At 37.8% G+C, this 26295-nt stretch overlaps 1 protein-coding gene across 1 annotated transcript in view; it reads left to right on the forward strand.

Moving 5' to 3' along the window:
* Positions 1-26295, forward strand: part of LOC121135980 (disintegrin and metalloproteinase domain-containing protein 7-like) — a 43628-nt gene that overhangs the window by 8568 nt on the left and 8765 nt on the right. Inside the window, exons 4-5 of the mRNA XM_040735646.1 lie at positions 22561-22664; positions 25599-25675. Coding sequence (XP_040591580.1) covers positions 22561-22664; positions 25599-25675 — 181 coding nt within the window. The remainder of the gene's footprint in view (positions 1-22560; positions 22665-25598; positions 25676-26295) is intronic.

Below are 26295 nucleotides of genomic sequence, written 5' to 3' on the forward strand. Positions count from 1 at the left end.
CTCTATTCCTCTTCACCCCCTCTCTTCTTCCCAGGTCCCACTCCCCCCCACCCCTCGCCATGTTCCCCATCCATTCAGAGGATCTTGTCTCAATCCTCTTCTCTTGGGTACTATGCATATATGCATAACTTTTAGGTTCTTTCCTGTTTCCCATACTCTTTATCAGTGGAAGTGCAGACTAGCACTATCCTGATCCATGTCTAACATCCATATATGTGTGAGTACATACCATGTTTGTCTTTTTGCGACTGGGTTACCTCACTCAGGATGGTTTCTTCCAGTGCTATCCATTTACCTGCGAATTTCAAGATTCCATTGTTTTTTTCTGCTGAGTAATACTCCATTGTGTAAATGTACCACATTTTCTCTATCCACTCTTCAGTTGAGGGGCATCTAGGTTGCTTCCAGGTTCTGGCTATTACAAATAATGCTGCTGTGAACATAGTGGAGCATATGCCCTTGTTGTATGAATTTGCCTCATTTGGATATATGCCTAAGAGTGGAATTGCTGGTTCTAGTGGTAGATTAATTCCCATTTTCCTGAGGAATCTCCATACTGATTTCCAAAGAGGCTGTATGAGTCGGCAGTTTTTTCCCAAAATAGAATTTTCATTTGTCAATTTTATTATTGTAGCTCTTAAATACATTTGAATTCCCCTTTGACCTACAAAGTTCTGCTACAGAATATACTTATCTCACTGAGCAGCCTGAGTGTACCATGAGTGAAGTTTTTCTTAAATTAGAAACTATTTATCAATTCCAGTATCCTTAGTGTGTGAGTGGCTTTTATCTTGATTATTTCAGCATTCTCTGCTTGTCTCTTGATGGTGTCATTCATTATATCATGTCTACACGTGGTTCTGTGTTTTTATGCTATTTTGACTATGTGAAGCTTTGTAATTGTTTAACCATGTCTTTTCTCAGATTTGAGGAGCTTCTGACTAGTGTTTCCACAAAGAAGTGCTCGAAGACTTCCCAGCTTTCTTCTGAAATACCCCTGTCATGTAAGTTGGAATTTCCAATGCTGTCTCACCACTCTGTTTCTAGTCTCCCCTTTTATATTATTGGTTAGACTTCTAGAGTATGGCAAAGGTACACCTAAGTTTAACTTATGTCCTCTTGACACATTGCTTCAAATATAACAAACAGCTCAAGAGGCTGGGCCTGGAGTATTACAAGCTGTGGCTACATACTCACTACTGGTCAGCCCAGGACTTCATAGCAAGACTCCATGACAAAAACACAATCAAAATAAACAGAAAAAGGAAAGACAAAACAAATTCACGAGCTATACAATTTCACCCATGAAATATATTATTTTTGTTATTATCCTAATAAACCTGTCTGTTTTTAGTTTTATTTACTTATTTGTGTGCATGCCTCTGTGTGTGTGTGTGTGTGTGTGTGTGTGTGTGTGTATGTCTGTATATAGGTCTAAGAGTGGTCCAGGAGACCAGAAAAAGAGTTGTAGGAATCCCCAGAGCTGAAATTAGCTACAGATAGTTGTGAGTAATGTGACATGTATGCTGAAAACTAAGCTTGAATCCTTTTAAAGAGCAACATACTCTCTCTCTTACCTACTGAACCATCTCTCCAGTCCCACATTCTCATTTTTAAACACAAGGAAGCTTGTTAAGTCTGTCAAGATTTATATACATGTAGGTTTGCTCTTCCCTCTATCCACTCCATTCATATTGTTAGGGAAAGGGAAGAAGAAAATTATTTGATAGCTCTGTGCATGAACTTTGTGACTGACAGAAAACTATTCCAAATTCCTTGAAGTTCTCAGGGAAACCAGAACTTTTCTCTTTGTTCTTCTTGTTTTTCCACTTAGCATGGTTTTTGTTTTTGTTTATTCATTTTTTTGTGGGGGAGTAGAGTTGTTGTCTCTCTTTTGTTTGTTTTTCTAATGATGATTTTACATCTTAGTCAAATGACAATTTATTCTTTTTTAAGCTCTATTATTCATAACCTCTGACATAAAGATAATTTCTAAGAACAGTCACATGGGTCATGCATAAAAGAACCCATAAGGAACAGATTTGGGCTGTACATAGCCATGTATATGACAAACTCACATTCAAAAATGTCTTTTCTGAACGGGCCCTGTATCAGGACCTGCTTTCCAGTGCATGGGGACTGTCTGGACAATGCCACTGAGCCTCCCGTCCCAGCGGGAGCCTACCCACCCCAGATTCCAGGTCTTCCTCTCCACCAACGGGACCAGGAAACATTGTCTGGGAACTGCCATTGAGCCTCCCCTCATGGTGGGAGCCTATGCACCCCAGTTTCCTGGACTTCTCCACCCACGGGTCCAGTGCCTGGGGACTGCGATTGAGCCATCCTTCTCAGCTAGAGCCTATGCACGCCAGATTCCTGGTCGACTTCTCCACCAACAGGACTAGGCAATTCGGGTTCTGTTTCTGAGTCCACATTCCAGTGGCTGCAGGCTGCCACTGAGATTCCCCTCCAAGTGGAAGCCTATGCACCCCAGATTCCCGGACTATTTCTACACCCACAGGACCAGGACTAGGACCAGGAAGAGGACAACTACAAGATTATTGGACTTGCTTGCACCCACTGGAAGGGAACTCTGGTCCCCTAACCTCCAAGCCAGGAAGAGGCTCTTTCTGCACCCACTAGAAGAAGGGATGGAAAAGAGACAATACAAAAACATACTCAGCAACAGAAAAACAAATATATTCCAATGCAAATGAAGCAAAAGAAAAGACTTAAAAACAACTTCATGAAACTGATAGAGGCCCTCAAAGAGGATTTAGGAAAATCCCTCAAAGAATTGGAAGATAAAACAAACACAAAAATTGCAAGAAATGGAAGAAAAATTAATAAAAATACAACAAATGGTTGAAAAACAAAGCAACAATTGCAAGAAACAATTCAAACAGTGCAAGGGTTGAAAACTGAAATAGAGACAATAAAAAAACACAGTCTGAAGGAAGGCTGGAAATAGAAAAGCTGGGCAAACAGTCAGATACTACAGATGCAAGCATAACCAACAGAATATAAGAAATGGAAGAGAAAATCTCAGGTGTTGAAGATACACTAGGAGAAATTGATTCATCAACCAAAAGAAAATCTTAAGTTCAACAAATCCCTAACACAAAACATACAGGAAATATGGAACACCATAAAAAGACCAAATCTAAGAATAATAAGTATAGAAGAAGGTGAAGAACACTACCTCAAAGGAGTAGAGTCACAAAATCAAAGAAGAAAACTTTCCCAAACTAAAGAAAGGCATGCCAATGAAGGTACAAGATGCTTAAAGAACAGCAAATAGAGTGTACCACAAAAAAAATCCCCTCGCCACATAATAATCAAGACCGAAACATACAGAATAAAGAAAGAATATTAAGAGCAGCTAAGGGAAAAGGACAAGTAACATATAAAGGCAAAACTATCAGAATTACACCTGACTTCTCATTGGAAACTCTGAAAGCCAGAAGGTCCTAGACAAATATTCTACCAACAATAAGAGACCACAGATGCCAGCCCAGACTACTATACCCAGCAAAGCTCTCAATCACTATAGATGAAGAAAACAAGATATTCCATGACAAAACTAGATTCAAAGAACACATATCCACTAACCCAGCCCTACAGAAAGTTCTGGAAGGAAAACTCCAAACCAAGGAGTTAACTACAACCAGAAAAACATAGGCAATAGATAATCCCACCTTGCCAATAGTTAAAAGAAAAAAGGGTGGAATTCCACATATAATCCCACCACCAACAACCATTTAAAATCAAAGAAGAATGAGCAACCAATGGTCAGTAGTATCCCTTAATATTAATGGTCTTAATTTGCCCATAAAAGACACAGGATAGCAGAATGGATGAAAAGACAGACCCCATCCTTCTGCTGCATACAAGAAACACACCTCAGCCTCAAAGACAGACATTACCCCAGAGTTAAAGGTTGGGAAAAGATTTTCCAATCAAATGGACCCAAGAAAGAAGCAGGGGTAGCAATCCTAATATCTAGCAAATTAGACTTTAAAATGAAATCAATCAAGAGATGAAGAAGATTCCCTGGGAACTGCCACAGAGCCTCCCAATCCTGCAGGAGCCATGCACCACAGATTCCTGGTCTTCATCTCCACACATGGGACCAGGACTAGGACTAGGAAGAGAATTACTAGATTATTGGATTTGCTTGCACCCACTGGAAGGGAACTCTGGTCCCCTAACCACCAGAGCAGTAAGGGGCTCTTTCTGCACCCACTAGAAGAAGAGATGGGAAAGAGACAATACAAAAACACACTCAGCAACAGAAAAAAAATGATACCACAGAATTCTAGAGACTCCACACCAGTAAGACTCCAACATTCCAATGCAAATGAAACAGAAGAAAATGACCTTAAAAACAACTTCAGGAAAATAATAGAGACCCTAAAAGAGGATATAGGAAAATCCCGCAAAGAAATGGAAGAAAAAACAAACCAAAAACTGCAAGAAATAGAAGAAACAAACCAAAAAAATGCAAGAAATGGAAGAAAAAACAAACAAAAAATTTCAAAAAATGGACAAAATGACAAAGAAAAAATTGCAAGAAACAATTCAAACAGTGCAAGGGTTGAAAACTGAAATGGAGACAATAAAAAGTCACAATTTGAAGGAAGGCTGGAAATAGAAAAGCTGGGCAAATGGTCAGGTACTACAGATACAAGCATAATGAACAGAATACATGAGATGGAAGAGAGAATCTCAGGTATTGAAGATACACTAGGAGAAATGGATTCATCAACCAAAGAAAATCTTAAATTCAACAAATCCCTAACACAAAACATCCAGGAAATATGAAACACCATAAAAAGACAAAACCTAAGAATAATTGGTATAGAAGAAGGTGAAGAAAAGAAACTCAAAGGGGAAGTAAAAATATTTAACAAAATCATAGAAGAAAACTTTTCCAACCTAAAGAAGCACATACCAATGAAGGTACAAGAAGCTTACAGAACACCAAAAAGAGTGGACCACAAAAAGAGTCCCCTCGACACATAATAATCATGACCCCGAATATACAGAATAAAGAAAGAATATTAAGAGCAGCTAAGGAAAAAGGTCAAGTAACATGTAAAGGCAAACCTATCAGAATTAAACCTGACTTCTCCATGGAAACTCTGAAAGACAGAAAGTCCTGGATAGACATTCTACCAACAGTAAGAGACCATGGATACCAGCCCAGACTACTATACCCAGCAAAGCTCTCAATCACTATAGATGAAGAAAGAAGGTATTCCATGAAAAAACTAGCTTCAAGCAATATATATCCACTATCCTAGCCCTACAGAAAGTTTTGGAAGGAAAACTCCAACCCAGGGTAGTTAACTACAACCAGAACAACATAGGTAATAGATAATGCCAACTTACCAACAGCCAAAAGAAAAAAAGGGTGGAATTCCACATATAATTCCACCATCCAACAACCATTCCAAATCAAAGAAGAATGAACGATCAATGGCCATCAATGTCCCTCAATATTAATGGCATTAATTCACCCATAAAAAGACACAGGCTAAAAGAATTGATTCAAAGACATAACCCAACCTTCTGCTGCATACAAGTAACACACCTCAGCCTCAAAGACAGACATTACCTCAGAGTTAAAGGTTGGGAAAAGATTTTCCAATCAAATGTACCCAAGAAAAAAGCAGAGGTAGCAATCCTAATATCTAACAAATTAGACTTTAATATAAAATCAATAAAAAGAGATGAAGGAGGTCATTACATACTCATCACAGCAGAAATCCACCAAGATGAAGTTTCAATTCTGAACATCTATGCCCCAAATACAAAGGCATCTACATTCATAAAAGAAACATTACTAAAACTCAAATCACATATAAAGCCACATACACTTATAGTGGGAGACTTCAACACCCTACTCTCACCACTAGACAGGAATACCAGACAGAAATTTAACAAAGAAGCAACGGGTCTAATAGAAGTTATGACCCAATTGGGATTAACAGTCATCTATAGAACATTCCATCTACATAAAAAAGAATATACCTTCCTCTCAAAACTACATGTAACCCTCTCAAAAATCGACCACATACTTGGCAACATATCAAACCTCAGCAGGTATAAAAACTTACAATAACTCCATGCATCTTATCAGACTACCATGCATTAAAATTAGAATTCAACTACAACACAAATTTCAGAAACCCTACAAACTCATGGAAATTGTATAATGCACAATTGCACCATTCCTGAGTCAAGGAAGTAATAAAAAACAAATTAAAGACTTCCAAGAATTCAATAACAATGAAGACACAACATACCCAAACCTATGGGACACTTTGAAAGCAGTGCTACGAGGGAAGTTCATAGCAGTAAGTGCCCACATGAAGAAACTGGAGGATAGTTACACTAAAGAATTAACAGCACAGCTGAAAGCTCTAGAAAACAAAGAAGCAAACCCACCCAGGAGGAGTAGACGGCAGGAAATAATCAAACTGGGAGCTGAAATCAATAAGTAGAAACCAGGAAACAATACAAAGGATCAATGCAACGAAGAGTTGGTTCTTTGATAAAATCAACAAGATAGACAAACCTTTGTCCCAACTTACCAAACGGCAGAGTGTGAACATACAAATTAACAAAATCAGAAATGAAAAGGGGGACATAACAACGGACACTGAGGAAATTCAGAGAATCATCAGGTCATACTTTGAAAATCTGTACTCCACAAAATTCGAAAATTTAAAGGAAATGGACAACTTTCTAGATAGATATCACTTGCCAAAATTAAATTGAGAACAGATAAGCAATTTAAATAGACCTAAAACCCTTATTGAAATAGAAGCAGTCATCAACAGTCTCCCATCCAAAAAAAGTTCAGGGCCAGATGGCATCAGTGCACAATTCTACCAGAAATTCAAGGAACAGTTTATACCAATTCTTCTCAAAGTATTCCACACAATAGAAGCAGAAGGGTCTTTGCCAAACTCTTTTTATGATGCTACAATAATCTTGATCCCCAAGCCACACACAGACACAACTAAGAAAGAGAACTTCAGACAAATATCCCACATGAACATTGATGCAAAAGACTCAATAAAATACTGGCAAATCGGATCCAAGAACACTTCAAAACAATCATTCACCACGATCAAGTAGGTTTCATCCCAGGGATGCAGGGATGGTTCAACATACAAAAACCATCAATGTAATCCACCATAAAAACAGGCTGAGAAACAAAATCACATCATCATCTCACTAGATGCAGAAAAAGCCTTTGACAAAATCCACCACCCTTCATGATAAAGGTCTTGGATTAATGTGGGATAACAGGAACATACCTAAACATAATAAAAGCTTTATACAGCAAACCAACAGCCAACATCAAACTAAATGGACAGAAACTCAACACAATTCCACTAAAATTAGGAACAAAACAAGGCCTTCCACTCTCTCCATACCTTTTCAATATTGTACTTGATGTTCTAGCTAGAGCCATATGACAACAAAAGGAGATAAAGGGGATACAAATTGGAAAGGAAGAGGTAAAACATTCACTATTTGCAGATGATACGATAGTTTACATAAATGACACAAAAAACTCTACTAGGGAACTCCTACAGCTGATAAATACTTTCAACAATGTGGCAGGATATAAGATCAACTCAAGAAAATCAGTATCCCTGCTATATACAGATGATAAAATGGCTGAAAAAGAAATCAGAGAAACATCACCCTTTACAACTATCACAAACAACATAATATACCTCGGGATAACACTAACCAAACAAGTGAAATACCTGTATTGTAAGAACTTTGAATCTTTAAAGAAATAAATTTAAAAAGACACCAGAAAATCAAACATCTCCCATGCCCTTAGATGTGTAGGATCAATGTAGTAAAAATGACAATCCTGCCAAAAGCAATCTACAGATTCAATGCAATCACCATTTAAATAATAGCACAATTCTTCACAGACCTTGAAAGAACAATAATCAATTTTGTATGGAAAAACAAAAGACCAAGAGTAGCCAAAACAAACTTATTCAATAAAGCAACATCTGGAGGCATCACCATTCCTGACTTCATGCTCTATTATAGAGCTATGGTCCTGAAAACAGACAGATTTGTATTGGCACAAAAATAGACAGGTAGACCAAGGGAATTGAATTGAACACCCAGATATTAACCCATACATGTATGAACATCTGATCTTCGACGAAGAAGCTAAAAATATACAATGAAAAAAAGAAAGCATCTTCAACAAACGGTGCTGGCATAACTGGATGCTGGCATGTAGAAGAATGTGGATAGATCCATGCCTAATCACCATGAACAAAAGTTCAAATGGATCAAAGACCTCAACATAAATCCAGCCATACTGAACCTCTTAGAAGAGTAATTGGGAGATACCCTTGACTGAATAAGTACAGGAAACTGCTTCCTGAACATAACACCAGTAGCACAGACACTGAGGTCAAAAATTAATACATGGGACCTCCTGAAACTGGAAAGCTTCTGTAAGGCAAAGCACACAGTCAAGAAGACAAAAAGGAAGCCCACAGAATGGGAAAAGATATTCAGTAACCCCACATCTGACAGAGGGCTAATCTCTAAAATTTACAAAGAACTCAAGAAGCAAGTCTCCAAAACACCAAAGGATCCAATTAAAAAGTGGGCTACAGAACTTATTAGAGAATTCTCGACAGAGGAGTCTAAAATGGCTGAGAGTCACTTGAGAAAGTGCTCAACATCCCTAGCCATCAGGGAAATGCAAATGAAAACAACTCTGAGATACCATCTTACTCCCGTCAGAATGGCTAAAATCAAAAACACCAATAACAGTTTATGCTCGAGAGGATGTGGAGAAAGGGGACCACTCCTCCACTGATGGTGGGAGTGCCAACTCATACAGCCACTTTGGAAATCAGTATGGAGATTGCTCAGGAAAATGGGAATCAGTCTACCAGAAGACCCAGCAATTCCATTCTTAGGCATATATCCAAAAGATGCATATTCATGCAACAAGGGCATCTGTTCCACTATGTTCATAGCAGCATTATATGTAATAGCCAGAACCTGGAAGAAACCTAGATGCCCTTTACCTGAAGAGTGGATATAGAAAATGTGGTACATTTACACAATGGAGTACTATTCAGCAGAAAATAACAACGAAATCTTGAAATTTGCAGGCAAATGGACGGCACTAGAAGAAACCATCCCAAGTGAGGTAACGCAGTCACAAAAAGATAAACATGGTTTGTACTCTCTCATATATGGATTTTAGAGATGGATCAGGAGAGTGCCAATCTACAATCCCACTGCCAGAGAGTCTGGAAAACAGAACTTCAACCAATGACTGATGGAAGCAGAAGCAGACAGCCACAGCTAAACCCTGAACTGAACTCAAGGAATTCAGTGACAGAGAGGGAGGACTGATGACCAAAGGTGTTAAGACTGGGCTAGCTTAACCTCTAGAAAGAGCTGACCTGAACAAGGGAGAGCTCTTCAACCCCAGGCTGATGTCTGTGAATCCAGCATGGGACTGATCAAGACCCCCCTGAATGTGGGTGTCAGTGAGGAGGCCTAGGCAATCTATGGGGCCTTGGGTAGTAGATCAGTATTTATCCCTAGCATACAAATTAACTTTGGGTGCTCATCCCACAATGAGAGATGAGCTGACTGTCAGCCTGGACTCTTGAGTTATGGTCTAGGCCCTTCCCTGGATGAAATGACAGACTTTGGACACCCTCATGGAGGGCTTCACCCTCTGTGGGGAAAGGAGGGCCCACTGGGTGGTTTGGTGGGAGGGAAAGGGAGAGGGACCTGTTATTGACATGTGATGCAACATTGTTTCTAATTTAAATTTAAAAGTAAACAAATGTAAAAATAAATAAACAAGCAAATAAATAAATTGTACAAAATAAGAGAAAAACATACTCACATTTTGATAAAACTCCATAAATAAACTTTGGAAGGCTACATAAAAAGTAAAGAAAAATATCTTTTCCTGTCTATGATGTTTTATTAAGCTGCTGATTTGTTATTTCCTCCCCAAAATAATTTACTTCAATCCCATTGATTCTTTGAATATTGCTGCATTTCCCTGGAATATTAAAAAAATCTCTAGTGAACATAGTGAAATATTCAATTTGTCATCTAAAGATTTCACATCTCTATCTTTGTTTTTGTTTTTTGTTTTTGTTTTTTGTTTTTTTGAGACAGGGTTTCTCTGTGAAGCTTTGTAGATCAGGCTGGCCTTGGCCTCTGTCTCCTGAGTGCTGGGTTTGAAGGTATGTGACACCCCCACCCCACCACATCTCTGTATTAAGTGGATTTTTTTAGTGAAGAATGAGTAAACATCCATGTCTGATTGGTCCCTTCATTTTGCACGCTGGAGAATGAGCCATGATAGCTATAGCTATACTTTTGCTTTGGAATGAGTGAGTTTACTAAGCATATAGCAAGCCAATGTTTTATACACACTTTGAGAGTATATATATATATATAACTTTGAATAAAATATATATATAATACATACATATATATATATGTCTTTACTATTACACACACATGTATATCAAAAGAGGAGAGAGCAGGAGCATATGCCAGTGCAGTTCCTGATGAAGAGAGTCTTAGGAAGAGAAATGTCCCCTTGGGTTAGGCTTCCAAGTAAAAGAACAAGAGCAGAAAGGTGTTATTATCAGATTACACTGTTTAAGAAGCAGACACATATTGGTGATGAAGAAAAGTGAACGTTTGAGTTTTCTGTGGTTGTCATTATTAGTTTTACCCTCAGAATGCATAGGAAGAGACCTGGATCAAGAAATACACTAGTATTTCCATGATAATGACCCTTCCCTACTTTTCTATGGCACTTAACCTAAGGTAACACAATGATAAACCAGGTTGGAAAAAATCTCTTATTTGAGTGAACAGAGGAAAATGGCTTTTCTCTGTTCATATATTCAAGAAAGACATAGACATTATTTCTCCAGAGTGAAAGGGAAAGCAAGAAGATCTCAGATTTCCATCCTCATCTTTTGGATGGAGGTATACATAGTAAAACTCCATGCCTCCACCCCTGATTATCTAATTGTCTTTCCAGGACTGATGGCTCATTTTACATTGGAATATAAACACACACCTTATTATTTATAGTTTGTTACTGGTTTAATATTCTAAACATTGATTTTAGCCAGGGTATGAAATAGTTGCAAATTTGACTCAGAAAAAAAAAATCAGACACTGGAACCGTTTTCTGCATTCCAAGAAAATAAAATGGCAAGGGCCTGCCCACATGATGGAAGAAAGAATCAACTCCTGCAACTTATTCTCTAACCTCACATGTGACTTCACACTCCAAATCCCACACGTGCCCACAAAGCAAACATATAAAATACAGTAAAAGTATTAATACAAAATGCTAAAATCTATTAACATTAACAAGACTGGACTCAAGTAGTTCTAGTAAAGTCCTTGAACTTTTCATTTTTTAGTAGTTCCAAGAGACCAACTAGTTCCCCATTAATGGACTCTCTTCAGGATTAAACAGAGCATACAGGCCTGTTACGGAAACATATAGAAAAATAATGAGAATAGAAAATCCATTATTTTATTTCTTTTTTAAAAATCCTGTAACTACATTGTTTTGCTTTTAGTTTGTCTCCCATTTGGTGAATTGAATAAGCTCTGCAGAATTAGAAAAGCAAAATAGCTGTTGTGAGTTAAAGGGGAGCTCATTAGCTTGCCTGAACATGATCTCTCAGTCATTCCACTCTTTCAGATCAAGTGCTTTCCCCCAGAGCCCACAGTTGAGGTCATATTTCTTTATTAGGGATGGAGCATTTTAGAGTCCAAAGATGCCTTCAATCTCTACAGTTAACGGATTTTGAGCTAATTTTAGACTAAGACATGACCAGGGCCTCTATTGATTCCTAGGAGTGATGGTTTGTGTTTCTTGAGAAGTCCGTATTTCTAATTACTTTTGGTTTTCCTGTGACTCCAGTGAAATTTATAACTGCGTGAGAGAATTCTTGGCAGGGGAAAAAGACAAGATTAAAATAATAATAATAATAATCATTTACCTTTAATGGAATCAATATGAAAGACCTTGGCTCTGTAGAAAATTGATCTGGAGTCTCACTTGTATGAAAATGCAAAGTGAAACAGATTTGTTCATTTGCAAATTGGACCCACACCTAATCTACTACATGGATCATCTAGATGCAGTATGAGCACCATAGTGTGCACTTTCTAGGAAAGTGGATAGATATTATGGCTCAGCTGTCTATATCAGATACAGTAAGCACCCAATGAACAAAACATGGTGTCTGCAAGCATTGGTAATAGACATTGCATTTTTTGTTAATTCTTGGACTTTATTTTTAAAAAATCTTCTAAAACATACCATCTTTCTGACTAAGAAGAGAGTAACCCAGGCCTACCTGGCGAGAATCTTTCCATGCATATGTTGTGTATTGTACTTTGCTACACCACATAATCTCACACAAACCATCACATACATTAACAAAGAACTGTATGCCAATGTCCAGGTAGAGTGGTGACTAGATGTGTCATTACTAAGGTCAATATTTTAAGAGAGAATTTTCACTGTTTAGTTAATGAAAGCATTATGCCATTAACTTGCACAAAGAACAGTACAAGGATTTTCATCTCTGTCTCCTCTTTCTTCTTTCTTTCGTTTTTTTTTTCTTTTTGTTTTAAGTATATCAGTTCTTTGGCTATTACGTACATGCATATAATGCATCTGGTTCCTTTCTCCCATTTTCTCTTATCTCCTACCCACTCTTATAAACATCCTCTTCTCCCACACTGTTTCTTTCTGAGATTTGTGACTTTGATTTGGTTTTGTGACCCCTTTAGTTAAACCAGGGCTATTTGTGTGACCATTGCATTGACTATCCCTTAGAGCCTGCTGGAGTCACCAGTGGGTGCAACAACAACAATTTGTTTCCCCATATCTAGTTCAGCAGTCTTTCTTTTATCTGCGTGTGCACATGTGCATTGAACACAGATGCAATATTCCACTGAATTGGCTGTTTGAGGCTTTTTATTCGCTTCCTTTCATTCTTTTCTCCATATTTCCACTTTAACTCTAGATACTGCAGACACTTTTTAGGGATACTGAATGCCCTGAGAAAGACACACATCTTTGAGAAAACACTGTGTCTCCATGTTAAAAAGCACCAAGTTGTGGCTACTGCACAAAGCTTACTGCCTTAGAAGTTATGGTTATGATGAAGCAAAGACTTTTTTTTTTTTTAATCATTTTTTATTTTAATTTTAAATAGCTTGTTTCACATGTCAATCCCAGTTCCCTCTCCCTCCCCTCCTCCCGCACTCCCCTTCCACCCTCCCTCCCACCCTATTGCCAAATCCCTCCACATAGGGGATGTCTAAAGTCTATCATTTCACTCTTGGGAGAGATGGCTCAGAGGTTAAGAGCGCTGATTGCTCTTCCAGAGGTCCTGAGTTCAAATCCCAGCAACCACATGGTGGCTCACAACCATCTGTAATGAGATCTGAAGCAAAGACTTTTATTGATACTACTTATGCTTGGTATTTGTTTCCTTAGAATTTAGTCTGCCTGACATTCATTTTTTTTGGTAGATCTCTATCCACAGAAAAAAACCATAGAGTAGATATTTGATTATTTTTCTAAATTCATAGTTAGTATAAAGTATTTTGCAAGTTTTTCTTTTAGGGTTTTCAGATACCAGTAAGAATGTGCCCTTGCAATGCCTTCAGGCATGCCCATGGGCCAGTCTAGGAAGAAATTCAATCTCAGCTTCCTCTTCCTTGGAATGCAGTGTTGGAAACCAAGGTTATCTGTTAGAAATGAAAATTCTGTCAAGCTGCCTTCTGATTATTTGTTTTTATAGTCATACACCAGGTTTGCTCCCAGCCCTGGTCAGAGAAGTTTCTTTCTGCAGTAGGTAGCAGTCACTGTAGAGAGCTGTAACTGGTCAAAGTGCTGAGAGTGCGTAAGACACTGAGTGCTCATACACACATGGGACATAGAAATGAAGCTTCTCTCCTACCGCTAAGAGTCAGGAAACATTACAGAAGTTGTGGAAAGAATGCAAGAGGTGAACAATGTGAAGGAGTGTTGAATATGACACTTGTGATCCTTGTACTCATAAATTCACAGTATCCATGGTTACTGGTGTAGCATCAAATCAGCTAACTTTCTAGCATATATTAAGATCTTTAGGGCCACCTCTTGCTGAGGAGCTATTAGCAGTTGATAGCTACTGCTGATGGAGGAACAATTATTCCTCTTAAGGGTGTTCCTTCTGGTACATACCCTATGCTCCTATGGATGGCCTTACACTCAAAAACACGTAGACACCACTCACTGGACTTAGCAAGTTATCAAAATACAAAACAAAGCACATACATGAAGTTTAGATGGGGCTGTGATGGCAGATTATGGGAAGTGTTATGGGAAGAATATAGGGAGTAGATGTGATCATACTTCATTGTGTACATGTATGAAATCTAAAAGTAAATATTTTTATGCTCAAAAAAAGAAAAGAAGAGACTACAGCATTTCCTCATAATCAACATTGTCTGGTAACTCCAGAGCCAGTTGCAGGCGGGAAATAGCATTGCCTGAGGATTAGAATATAGACCTGAATCCTTGTTTACCCAGAATTCATCTCATTGCTCTAGCTGGTCATCTTTATGTTTCATTTCTGTGATTAAAATATTTATTAGAATATTTTCAGGATATGTTTTCACCATGGAGCCTGAGCTCTTCATCATCCACCTGTTACCTACTAGGATAGCATCATCTCCATGCTCTACCCTGGAGTATGATGCATACCCAAACTATTAAAAATAGTATGTTCTTGCATGAAGAAATTGATAGTTTATGAATATCTCTTACACACAGGCAATTCTGGGACCTTTAAACAAGCTTGTGTCACTATATAAAACCTAAAGTCTAGGAAGTTGAGGTGAATAACACACATGCCAACTATTCCTTGAACCAAATACAACAAAGGGGTTACAATAACTTGAATGAATTCCTTTAAGCTCATAATTTCTTTTTGAAATTATTTTTATGGGAGTAGTAATCAATGGGTTTCATTAGGGCATCCTCATACTAATCAAATTCTTAAACTATTATTTACCAAGCCTGAATAGTATTCGCAGTCTGTGGTTGGGAGAATCTTCAAGGAACATGTTAATATTAATCAGGAGTACTGTCACATGTTTGTTTCCAGGAATAAAATGAAAGAAGAAAAATTAGTCCTGGAATTGCCAGTGTTTGATGGCAGTCACAGGGGAAATGACTTATACCTTCAGATGTATCATTTTGTTTAGATCTCAAATCTACAGTAACATAGAAACTTACCAAAAATACAGGTCTAACCATCATAAGTTCACACTGGAAAAGAGAAGCATCAAAATTCACTCATATGTATTCACATCCTAATAGACAGGAAGGCAGAGGTGGTCAGTGTTTTGGGAATCAGAGAAAGGCAGCATTATAATGAAGAATGTGGTGCCAGATATGTGGGTTTGGGAAGTGGACAGAGGAGAACCCCATGTCCCAGAGTAACATATCGCATTGCCAAGCTGAAGGAGAAAGTTGGCATTAAGTAAGGAATATGATTTAACCACCAAAGACTAACTGGTGCTTTCAGTTCTGTCTATTCAACCTTGAAAGGCTCTTCAAGTATCGTTGTAGGAAGATGAAAGGAAAGACAGCTATGCAGAACTCACACGGGTGGGACAACAAAGGAGATGGCAGTACCAAGAAATGAGTAGGCCAAACAAAGAAGTGATCAGTTGGCTAAAAGTAAAGTTCTTTATTTATTATTGATGATAATTATAAAATATTTTTCAAGTAATACCTGACTATAATATATTATAGTTTTCTTATATTAGGCCATCCATTGCAATTAGAAAATCCTGGGCAGCAAGGAAAAGAGTCTGATGCCTCAGTAAGTCTTTTATGACACTCAGGTTCTTGATAATAAAACACAAACTATAGCAAATACTTAAGCAAATGGAGAATTAAAAAAAGCATTTAATGAAAGTCCATCACATATGAGGGACTATTAAATATGTTAGATATTTAGCAACTGACACAAATCTATATTGTGTAATTCAGGTAACTAGATGGAAAACAAATACTCATACATCATTTAATGAGGAGAAACCCTAGAAATGCATCTTGAGGTTATTTTTGTCATTGTGCAAGCATCAGCATTACACACATACTTGCATGAGTACACACACATCCATAAGCATGCTGCTGGCAAAGCATAGAATACTATTCTAGAATAAGCATCTTTCTTTTGTAAACAGGACACTTTAAAATAATGATAAAACTACAAGCCTTACCAAAATAATAAATTAAAAAAGTTTTCTTACCTTTATTGTATAGCCTAAGAAAAGAACAGATGCTTATTCCTAATAGCAAGTATTATTTTTATATGGATGGCTGGATGGAAGGCTAAGAGTAGCACCACCACAAATACATGAGTAATGTGCTAAGATATTACAATAACTCAGCTAATTGTAATATCTCTTGGTGGTGGGGACTTTTAGCTTTATTATAATCATATAGGATTCACTCTCTTGCTGACTTAACAGCATATATCAATCCTAGAACTGATAAGGAAGTTGTAAAAATTCAAGAGTTAGCTGCTTGTGGGTATACTCAGAGTCATCATGCTGAAAGGGGTAGAGAGAAAGCCAAGCATTCCACACCACTTCGATGTTTTTAGCTTGCATAGTCACTGGCAGTGCTCATTTCTTTGAGAGAAGAAAAATATTTGGAAGAAGAGGCTTGTGCATAGAGATCATGATTTAGTTTCTGTATTATCTATGACATATAAAAATGCAGGAACCAAATAAGAGCAAAGTCATGGAAGTATTTTTGAGTTACATGAATTTGGCAAGCAATAGCATAGTAATAATTTTTTAGATTTTTTTATTTTAATTTAAATAGCTTGTTTTACATGCCAACCCCAGTTCCCCCTCCCTCCCCTCCTCCCGCACGCCCCCCCCATCCCCCCATCCTCCCACCCTATTGCCAATTCGTTCCACATAGGGGATATCTAGAGTCTGTCATTTCACCCAGGGTAGGGTCCAGGCACTCCCCTAAGAGTCCAGGCTGAGAGAGCATCCCTCTTTGTGTTATGGACACACGATGTCTGTTAGTATTCGAGGGATAAACACTGATCCACTGCTCAGGACCCCATAGGTTTCCCAGGCCTCCTCACTGACTCTCACATTCAGGGGGGTCTGAATCAGTCCCATGCTGGCGTCCCAGCTTAAAATAGTTTGTGAGATGTAACTAAGTATTTGTAGCCAGAAGACACAGTAAGTGAAGTAAGTGAACACTGGCGCCTCTCAAATATTCAGGAGTCTGGATTATGAAGAGAAATCTGTGGGAAGGTTAAGAGAAAGAAACTAATGTGGTAGAATACCCTAAGCTACTGGTCAAGACAAGAAAATATGTTCAAAAGCATGGAAAGAGTAATGATCAATAAATAAAGCATAAATGCTAAGAAAGATAATTGCATTTATGATCTGAAGGTCACAGATGATCTTGATGAGGAAACTGTGCATAGCAGTGAGGACAAAGACTTGAGGGAGTGGATTAAAGAGAAAATTTGAGAACGTGGACAGTAATTATTGAAAATTCTTTCTAAGCATTTTGAAAACTAGTGAGGTTTGTAGAAGAGGATATATGTTCAGGAGAATGACTACAATATGTTTAAAGATGAAGGAAATCATTTGAAGTGACAATAGATGACTAATGAGATCACCAGAATTAGAGGTGATGTTATGCATTTTACGTGTTCCAATCCTTCATGTACCCTTGTACCCTTAGACATGAGAATGTATTAATATTTTTACATTTTATTGTATTCATTCTGAGACATTTCCTATGTGCATTAATAGAAAAATCTGTGTGTTTTTTTCTCTCATTTGTGAACTGGAAAATACTTTCAAAATCTTAATTTTTTGCAATTGTATTTTACTTTTTTATTTTCAAATTACACTTCCTACTCAAAGTAGGTCTTAGTAAAAGTAACACAGAATCAAAGTATGGAAGCCCAGCACCTTAATGTTGAAAACTTCTTCAAGGTTAAACATTATTATAACAGCCACTATTTATTAATCAGACGTTGAAGTCCAGAGAAATAAATGACTTGCCAAGAGTAGGTGAATCAGTTAATGCAGAACACACAGCTCCCAATTCTGAATATGATGTTCTTTTTAGTGCATTGCAAACATAGTTAATAGACTGAAATTGGCTCCTGTGTCTGAAAAGAAAATTACAAGCAGACCTTCATTAGTGAGGCTTTGGGCTAGTTTATTTACTTTCAAGTCAGGTAGAGACTTCTTTTTAACCCACTGTTAGATTACAAACACTTTCTCCAATTCTGACAGTTATTGCTTCATTCTGATGGTAGCTTCCTTTTTGGTGCAGACCTTCATTACTTTACAGAATCCTGTTTTTCCAATCTCCTTTGTCTCCAGGGCTTGTTGGTACTCACCCATGAATATTTTGTCTGCTTCGGGATTCTTTCCCTTTGTTTTCTTCATGGTTTCAGGTCACAGATTTAAGCCTTTATCTACTTGAGGTTTATTTTTCTAAGTTATGGGAGCTAATAGCCTACTTTCATTCCTCTGTACAAAGATGGCCCATTTTTAGCAGTATTTGCTGAAATAAATATCTTTTGCCCAGTCCGTGTTCCTGTGATCTTGGCCGTGCATGCCTGTATTTGCTTATAGATGTCTTGCTGCATCTCACCGGTCTGGTGATCTGCTTTTATGCTCATACTATACTGTTATGAGTAGAATAGATTAAATCATAGAATATATTTAAAACAAATAGCATTAGAGCTGTTGCTTCTCTCTTTTTGGGGGTTGGCCTTGGGTTTCTAGGTCTACATGAATTTTAGAATTACTTTTCTTTTTTCAGTGAAAAGTATCATTGACATTCTGATAAGAATCTCATTGAAACTAAAACTGTTCTGAATGCTGTGACTAGCCTTGGTTGAACTAAATGGATCACAAATCAAAACATAAATGCCTGAATCTGGGAAACAGACAATTGGAAATGAAGGGGGCTTATAATAATGGCAGGGAGATAAAGAGAGATGGGGCTTGAATAGAAGTAGCCAGAAGAACAAAATTAATCAATAAAAACACTGTGTAATTTACAAATTACCTGGTAGAGATAGAAAGACAAACACAGCCAGAGGTCCTTTAATAGTATGTTAGAGTGAAGAAAGACAGTAAGAGAACCTGGAGCTCAGAGAGAGAAGAGGTCAGTAAAACATGATGTTGAAAGTTTAAGTGCTGAAAATTGATCCCTTTTATAGGGTTCTGAGTATTTATTTGCTTACTTCACTATTTAAGATCCTAATGATGATTAAATACTAAAATAATTACAGCTTACTTTAAATTTTCTATTTTAATTTTTAAGTTACAAGTATGTGTGTGTGTGTGTGTGTGTGTGTGTGTGTGTGTGTGTTTGTGTGTGTGTGTGTGTGGGCATATGAGTGCAGTGCTCATGGAGGACAGAAGAGGGCATCTGATTCCCTGGACTGGAGTCCTTGGCAGCTAAGCCATCCAACTTGGGTTCTGGGAGTCAAACTCAGGCCCTCCAAGAAAGTAATATTCAGCTTCAACTACTGAACCATCTATCTAGCCCCCAACAATTTACTTTTAATAAATGCTTACTCTGAAACTAATATTTTTCCAAGTTTAACAAGGTGTTCCCTCAATAAATACGTTTTGGTGATGTACTACTCAAGGCACTGAAGATTAACCTACATGTTAAACAGATAAAAATCTTTTCCTTTAGAAAGTTTCGTTTTAAGAAGAGTAGTCAAATAATTTGAAAACAAAATAGATCAGCAAAGCGTTTCATTTGAAATGGTGATTAGTTCAGGGTCACAAAGGTCAGTTTTGCATGAAACATTTACAGAAGATCTCACTAATAGGATATTTATATAGAGAACTGAAAAGAGAGGGGAAAAGTCATGTGACTATCTTTGAAGAGAACATTCCAGGCAGAGGGACGAACAATCAGCCAATATCCTTGATGTTCAGTATATGTGGTCTGCTCCAGGAATATTTAAGAAAACATGTCAGTTGACTCAATGAAGAGTAAAATGAGGAAACAAGAGTATCAAACAGAGATCATGGAAAGCCTGAAGGTTATCACAGATTTTGACTCTGAGTTGAAAAACTCTGGTTAAAAGAGCTCTGCAATGTGATGTGTATTGATAAAAATCATTCCATATGTGTACATAAGTTGTGGTAAAGTGCCAAGAAAAAAGCAATAAGATAAATTAAGAAGTCATTTCAATAAATGAGGGTAGGGGCAATGATGTCTTGGAACAACGCAGGAGTAGGGCATGTGAGTGATTATCAGTTGTCTCCTCAGGACAAACTGAGTTTGCTGATAGTTGAGGTACACACTGTCAGAGAAGACTGGAAGGTGAGTCCTGAGAGGGTGAAAAGATGCAGCTGTAGTAGTCAACGTAAGAGAGTCTATGGAGAAACTGTGAAGAGACTATGAAGACTCCAAGTTGCAAGGGTGAGAGTAGATGTTCAGCTTCATACTAACATTTGAGATATCAGACATTTAAGTAAAGAAAATTTCTCCTAAGGGTCTTAAATTCAGATGTCAGTTTAGACAGGTAAATGAGACAGAGGAAAAGTACAACAGGAAGTTGAGGTAGGTCTGGAAGGGAGTTGAGCTGGGAAGAGGATGGCGAAGAATCTGGGAGTGAATAGACTGTCAGTTAGAGAGAGAATGATTTTATGGGACTATGATGAGTTGGTTTAAATCTAAGGAAGCTGAATGTCAGGGGAACAGTAGAGAAATAGTGTGAACTGGAAGAGGAGTCAGAATGAGTCCCAAATGTATACATAGGGGGTAAGTTGACATTATAGGACAATACAAATGTATAAAAAGGTTTTTCAATAACTCTTTATACATCTGTCTGTCAGTATTCTCTTTTTCGTGTGTCAGTTGTCAGTTAGGAAACTGTGTTATATTATGCTACTTACTTCTCCCTTTCAATGTCTTTTACTTCTAATTAATATATATGTAATTTGTAACATGTATACATTTTTAACATTTCTGGCTTTTTATTGTTGGTGGTGCATTTTGTTTGTTTTTGTTCAATGTTCTCAAGTGGCTTTTATATGTGGTCATCTAATTCATCCACTTCAACCAAAGTGTATATAAGTAGACTTCATGATTTCTCTTCCTAAAACGTTCTTGACTCTTTGCACCTCAGAAGTTTAAAGACCTCTATAATCACAGTAGATACAAAGTAGAATCTGTGCCAAATCCATTTCCGCCCCCAGTATCTCCACTGCTGTCTTTAATTAGTACATTATGTCCAACCCTGAGTTTTAGCCTTAAGGCCTGCATGAGTTGTGTAACTGTGTCTAGGAGTATTTCCTGTGCTGGATCAAAACTGTCTGTCTACCTGCAGACTGGGCATCCTTTAAGTGGAAGCAAGAACAAGGAGCAGGGTGCAGCTTTTCTCAAATAACCATTCAGAATGTTCCTCATAGGTATATTTTGGACGACTATACTTATTTCCCAGATGGAAGGTATGTGTTATTCTCTTCTGTAAGGTTTATTTATTACACCTGATCCATTATCTCTTTAGCCTCAATATTTAAACTGTAAGTTATAAAAACTCTAACTGCATTGGTGACTTGTCTGAAGATATCATGTTGGGCTTAGACTGGGTTACAGGTGATCATGAACTTGATGAGTCTGTGAAAACTCTATCACTCTTAAACACTGACAATCATAAGAGAGGGAAAGGAATGGGTATTTACAAAATACCTGCAGAAGAATAGACACTATGCCAGCCCTTAGCTACCTTGTATGCCAGAAGTTTTAAAATCTTATACTATTATCCATTTTATCTGAAAATACAGTTTGTAGATCAGGAAGACTAGATAGGATACTAGTAGTCACACAGCTTGTAAACTACTGAACCCTTGATTCATATCTGAGTATATTCCAAAAATCCTTATTATTCTATCTTTATTGTTGCATGGTCCAGAATAAATTCCCAGCTGACTGCTAATGTGATAGGAGATGATAAAAGATAATGGTTAGCATGGGCATGGGGCTACCTAAGATTATCTAAGCCATGGAAGATTTGCACTTTACCTATGGGAGTTAAGACTTCAAATGCAACTTTTGCTGAGGAGAAAAAAAAGAAACAAGAGTTATTTAATTTTGAAATAGGTCATTCCTGTACAGGCTTTGGCAGGAGGTAGCATCTGGAGAGAGAGGTGGAGAATAAAAATAAGAAAGGTGAAAACAGCCGAAGGACACTATGCCTTTGCCCCCCTCCTCTAGTGTTGCTTATATCTTCCTCATCTGTCAATAGCCATCTCAGCCTCCTCCCGTCACCAACCAAAGATGATGTGAGTGCATATCTGGTAATTGGAAGTACATAAATCTATTTGTCACTCACTGGAAGACGAATTGAAATAACACATGGGTTTTCCCTTTATGTTTTCTTCTAGAAAAAGTGATTGTTGGAGTTGAGGGTCAAGAACTGGTTCGTCCTAAAAAGCTTCCCCTTATGTGGAAGCGGGATCTTGAACACATCCATGACTCTGATATGCCGGTATGCTTTGATTTAGTAAACATGACTTAATGGCTTTCACAGCTGTGTAGTAGTGACTTTTCACCAACCTCTGCAGATCTATTTATGAGAGCTAGGATGTGAGGACCTTAAAGATCAGGGCAGACTACATTCTAATGTTGTAGACAATCTTATTTCATTTTCACTGTACTTTTATACATGAATGTAGCAAAGGAAATGATGATCCATGGAAGACTGTATGAATTCAGAAAAAGATGATCAGAAAAACATGTAAATAAATACTGGTAAACACATATGAAATATTGACAGAGTAGCCCTTTCCCAGGACAGACCAATTTAAACACAATTGCTTGGCATGTACTATAAATTATATCTGGGAAAGCATGAAAGCAAGGCAGAAGGCCATATCCAGATTCAGGGTATACTGACCAGATTGGTTCTAAAGTTATGTTCTGACATCCATCAAGAATAAACATGTATTATAAACTGAATTCAAATGTTTAACCCAGGAGGCATGAAATAATATCCAAGAACAATCTGGTGAACAAAATGCACTTGAGGTAAAAGGCCCTGTGCCTTTTTTCCTGGAGCCTTTCTCTTATTCCCCAAGGCATTTTTTCATCATGGGTCTTTCTTTGACTGCGTTCTGACAGTGCAAGAAAGCTGACTCTGCCTCCAAGAAGGAATGAATATGAAGCAAACATGGGTTTCTGTTTTGTAGAGGAACCTTACTTGCTTTACTGCATTTGCCTGGAGGTAACCGACCCTCAACAGGTTAGCAAACAAAAGAGAGGAGTGAAGGCCTGGGCAACCTATGGGGCCATGAGCTGTGGATCAATGTCTATCCCTGGAATACAAACAGTCATCGTGTGCCTATAGCACAAAGAGGGATGCTCTCTCAGCTTGGACTCTTAGGGGAGTTCCTGGACCCTACCCAGAGTGAAGTGAGAGACTATAGATATCCCCTATGTGGAAGGATTTGGCAATAGGGTGGGAGGGTGGGGGGGGGGAAGGGGAGTGCTGGAGGAGGGGAGGGAGAAGGAACTGGGATTGAATGTAAACCAAGCTATTTAAAATAAAAAAAAAGAGAGGAGTGCTGGGACTTTGAGAGAGTTATTTCCTATTTCTTAGTTTCAGCAAGGTTGTCTCCCGAGTCTTTGCAGACTTGTGTGATGCACCCTCAATTTTTCTGAGCTGGCAACTTTGGAGTGAAATCCCCCACCTTTCTTTTGCTCTTGCAGATTTTCATTGGGTAGGCTAACTTGATTTACAGATTCTGTAGCCCAATGGGACAGCTCTCACAGGAACAAAAAGTACCTCACCTCATTTCATTGGAGTGTTAGCATTTAAAAATACCTCAAATATTATTATCAAAAGAATATTTACTATTTAAGACAATATATAAGAGATGAAGCAAGCATTATAATTTATTCAATAACCAGTATTATAAAGATCTTAGATGTGTGCCATTAAAGAGTAGAGATGGCTCAGTTGTTAAAGGCTAGGCACAAAACCAAAAACATAAGAGAGCTATAATTAGATATTTGCAATTTACAACATAGGTTTTATCTTGGGTTCACAGAAAATACTGACAGGTCTTCTGTCCTGACAATGACATAGTACAATCCTCTCTTAGTGCCATGACTTACTGGAGAATTAACTTAAAGAATAGGCAACATGTATGAACAACAACTATGGACCAGCATTATAATGAAGCATAAAAAACAAACAAACATAATGAATCAAAACTCCAGCAAATCCCTAATAACTATACCAGAAGAAAACAACTGTGCCAATAGTCATCAAAGGAGAAAGTTAGAACTCTGTCATTCATTACTGACAGCATCTACAACTAATAAGCCATCCTGTCAGGACAAGACACTCCTGTTGGCATTTCCAGCCACAGCTGCCATGAATTGTGCTGGTAGCATTTCTAAATATATGTCCGTTTTCTTCAGAGCATCTTGCCAGTACATATCAAAAGACTTACTTATTTTATCTATGTTGTTGAAAATACAACTCTAGCTGCAATGAACATCCCTAACTAAATTTCTATATGAGACTATTTTATACTAGGAAGTGGACACAATTATTTATGAAAAAAGAGGAGTAACATAAAGTATACATACAAAATTGTGTTTCTTTTACTTTTTTATTTTAGAAACAATCTTATTTTACATATCAATCCCCCTCACCCTCTCCTCCTCCCATGGCCCCACCGATCCCCCAACCCACCCACACCTACTCCCCAAGAATAATGAGGCTTTTCATGGGGGATCATCAAGGTCTGTCACATCATTTGGGGAGGGCCTAGGCCCTCTTTCTTGTATGTGGGCTGCAATAGTATCCCTCCATAGGGAATGGCTCCCAAAGTCCATTTGTGTTCTAGGGATAAACACTGGCTCCACCGTTAGAGTCCCATAGACTGCCCAGGCCTTCTAGCTGGCATCCACATTCAGAGGGCTTGGTTTGGTTTGGTTCTTCAGCGTTATGACTGAGGTCTTTGTACTTTCACTAGGTCAGGTCAACTAAACACTGAGCCATACTTTTGGAATCCAGTTGTAGAGAGGGAGAAGGGAAAAGCAGAGGAGCCAAGCTGTGCTGGAGAAACCCACAGAAACAAAATTGTTTTTAAAACGCAAAAGGAAAGGTCTTTTATAAAAACAAGTTAATGTAAGTTATATAAGTAAATATGAAGTGATTTGTTCATTCCTGAATGAAGGGGGAATATACATTATCCATTTTATTTCCTTAGTAGAAATGTCTTTTTAACTAAATTATAATTGGTAAAATCATCCTTATAATTCTCTCCCTCTTTAAGTTTACCTTTGTCTGTGTTTCTTTCCTGAAGTTACTGTGGGGAGCTGTAGGTGGGTAATGGTAACTGAACCACACTCTATCCACCCTCTTACAGTAAATAGATTTGGAAGTCACAGGGACAATCTTGTCTTCCAGGAAATATATGAAGAAGAAATGTTGTATGAAATAAGATTGGGCAGAAAAACTTTAATCCTTCACCTTCTGAAATCAAGGTAAAATTCTTTGTTTTGTTTCAGTAGAGTCTCTTATAGCCCAAGTTATCCTTAAATTCACTATCTGGATGACAATGACCTTGAACTCCTTATCCTCCTACCTCTGCCACCCTAGTGCATAGGATTACAGCTGTTCACTACCATGCCCAGTTGATATCAAGGTAAGGTCTACTGTGGTGGCATATTTTATCCTCTTAGATGCATATAGTATCCCCATTTTGTATAGATTTCCTGTAATGTGAATTCCTCAAGTCTTTATGAATTCTTCCTCTTAAGACACAAGCCTATCATATCTCAGCAGCAAAAGGATTATAAATTCTGCTCTCTGGTTACTAATTTGCTCTTCCTATTTTGATTCTTGGGAACATTTTAAGATTCAGTTTGTCCCTCTGAGAAGAATATTAGTACACTGATGCAAACTTGAATCACTGTTCATTCTTAGTAGGAGGGAAGCTAATGATTACAGAGAAGTTTCTATGTGACCTTCTTCAATGTTCTTTCTTATTTCCCTCAATACCCATATGAAATGTGTGCATTAAAACAAAAAAAGCATGCTGGAGGCCAGGATGCATTTCTTTGAATATTTAAGATCATCTTGACAATTCAAGACACCATCTGCT

Source organism: Mesocricetus auratus, unplaced genomic scaffold (genome assembly GCF_017639785.1).
Source record: "Mesocricetus auratus isolate SY011 unplaced genomic scaffold, BCM_Maur_2.0 Super-Scaffold_2245, whole genome shotgun sequence".
Taxonomy (NCBI): domain Eukaryota; kingdom Metazoa; phylum Chordata; class Mammalia; order Rodentia; family Cricetidae; genus Mesocricetus; species Mesocricetus auratus.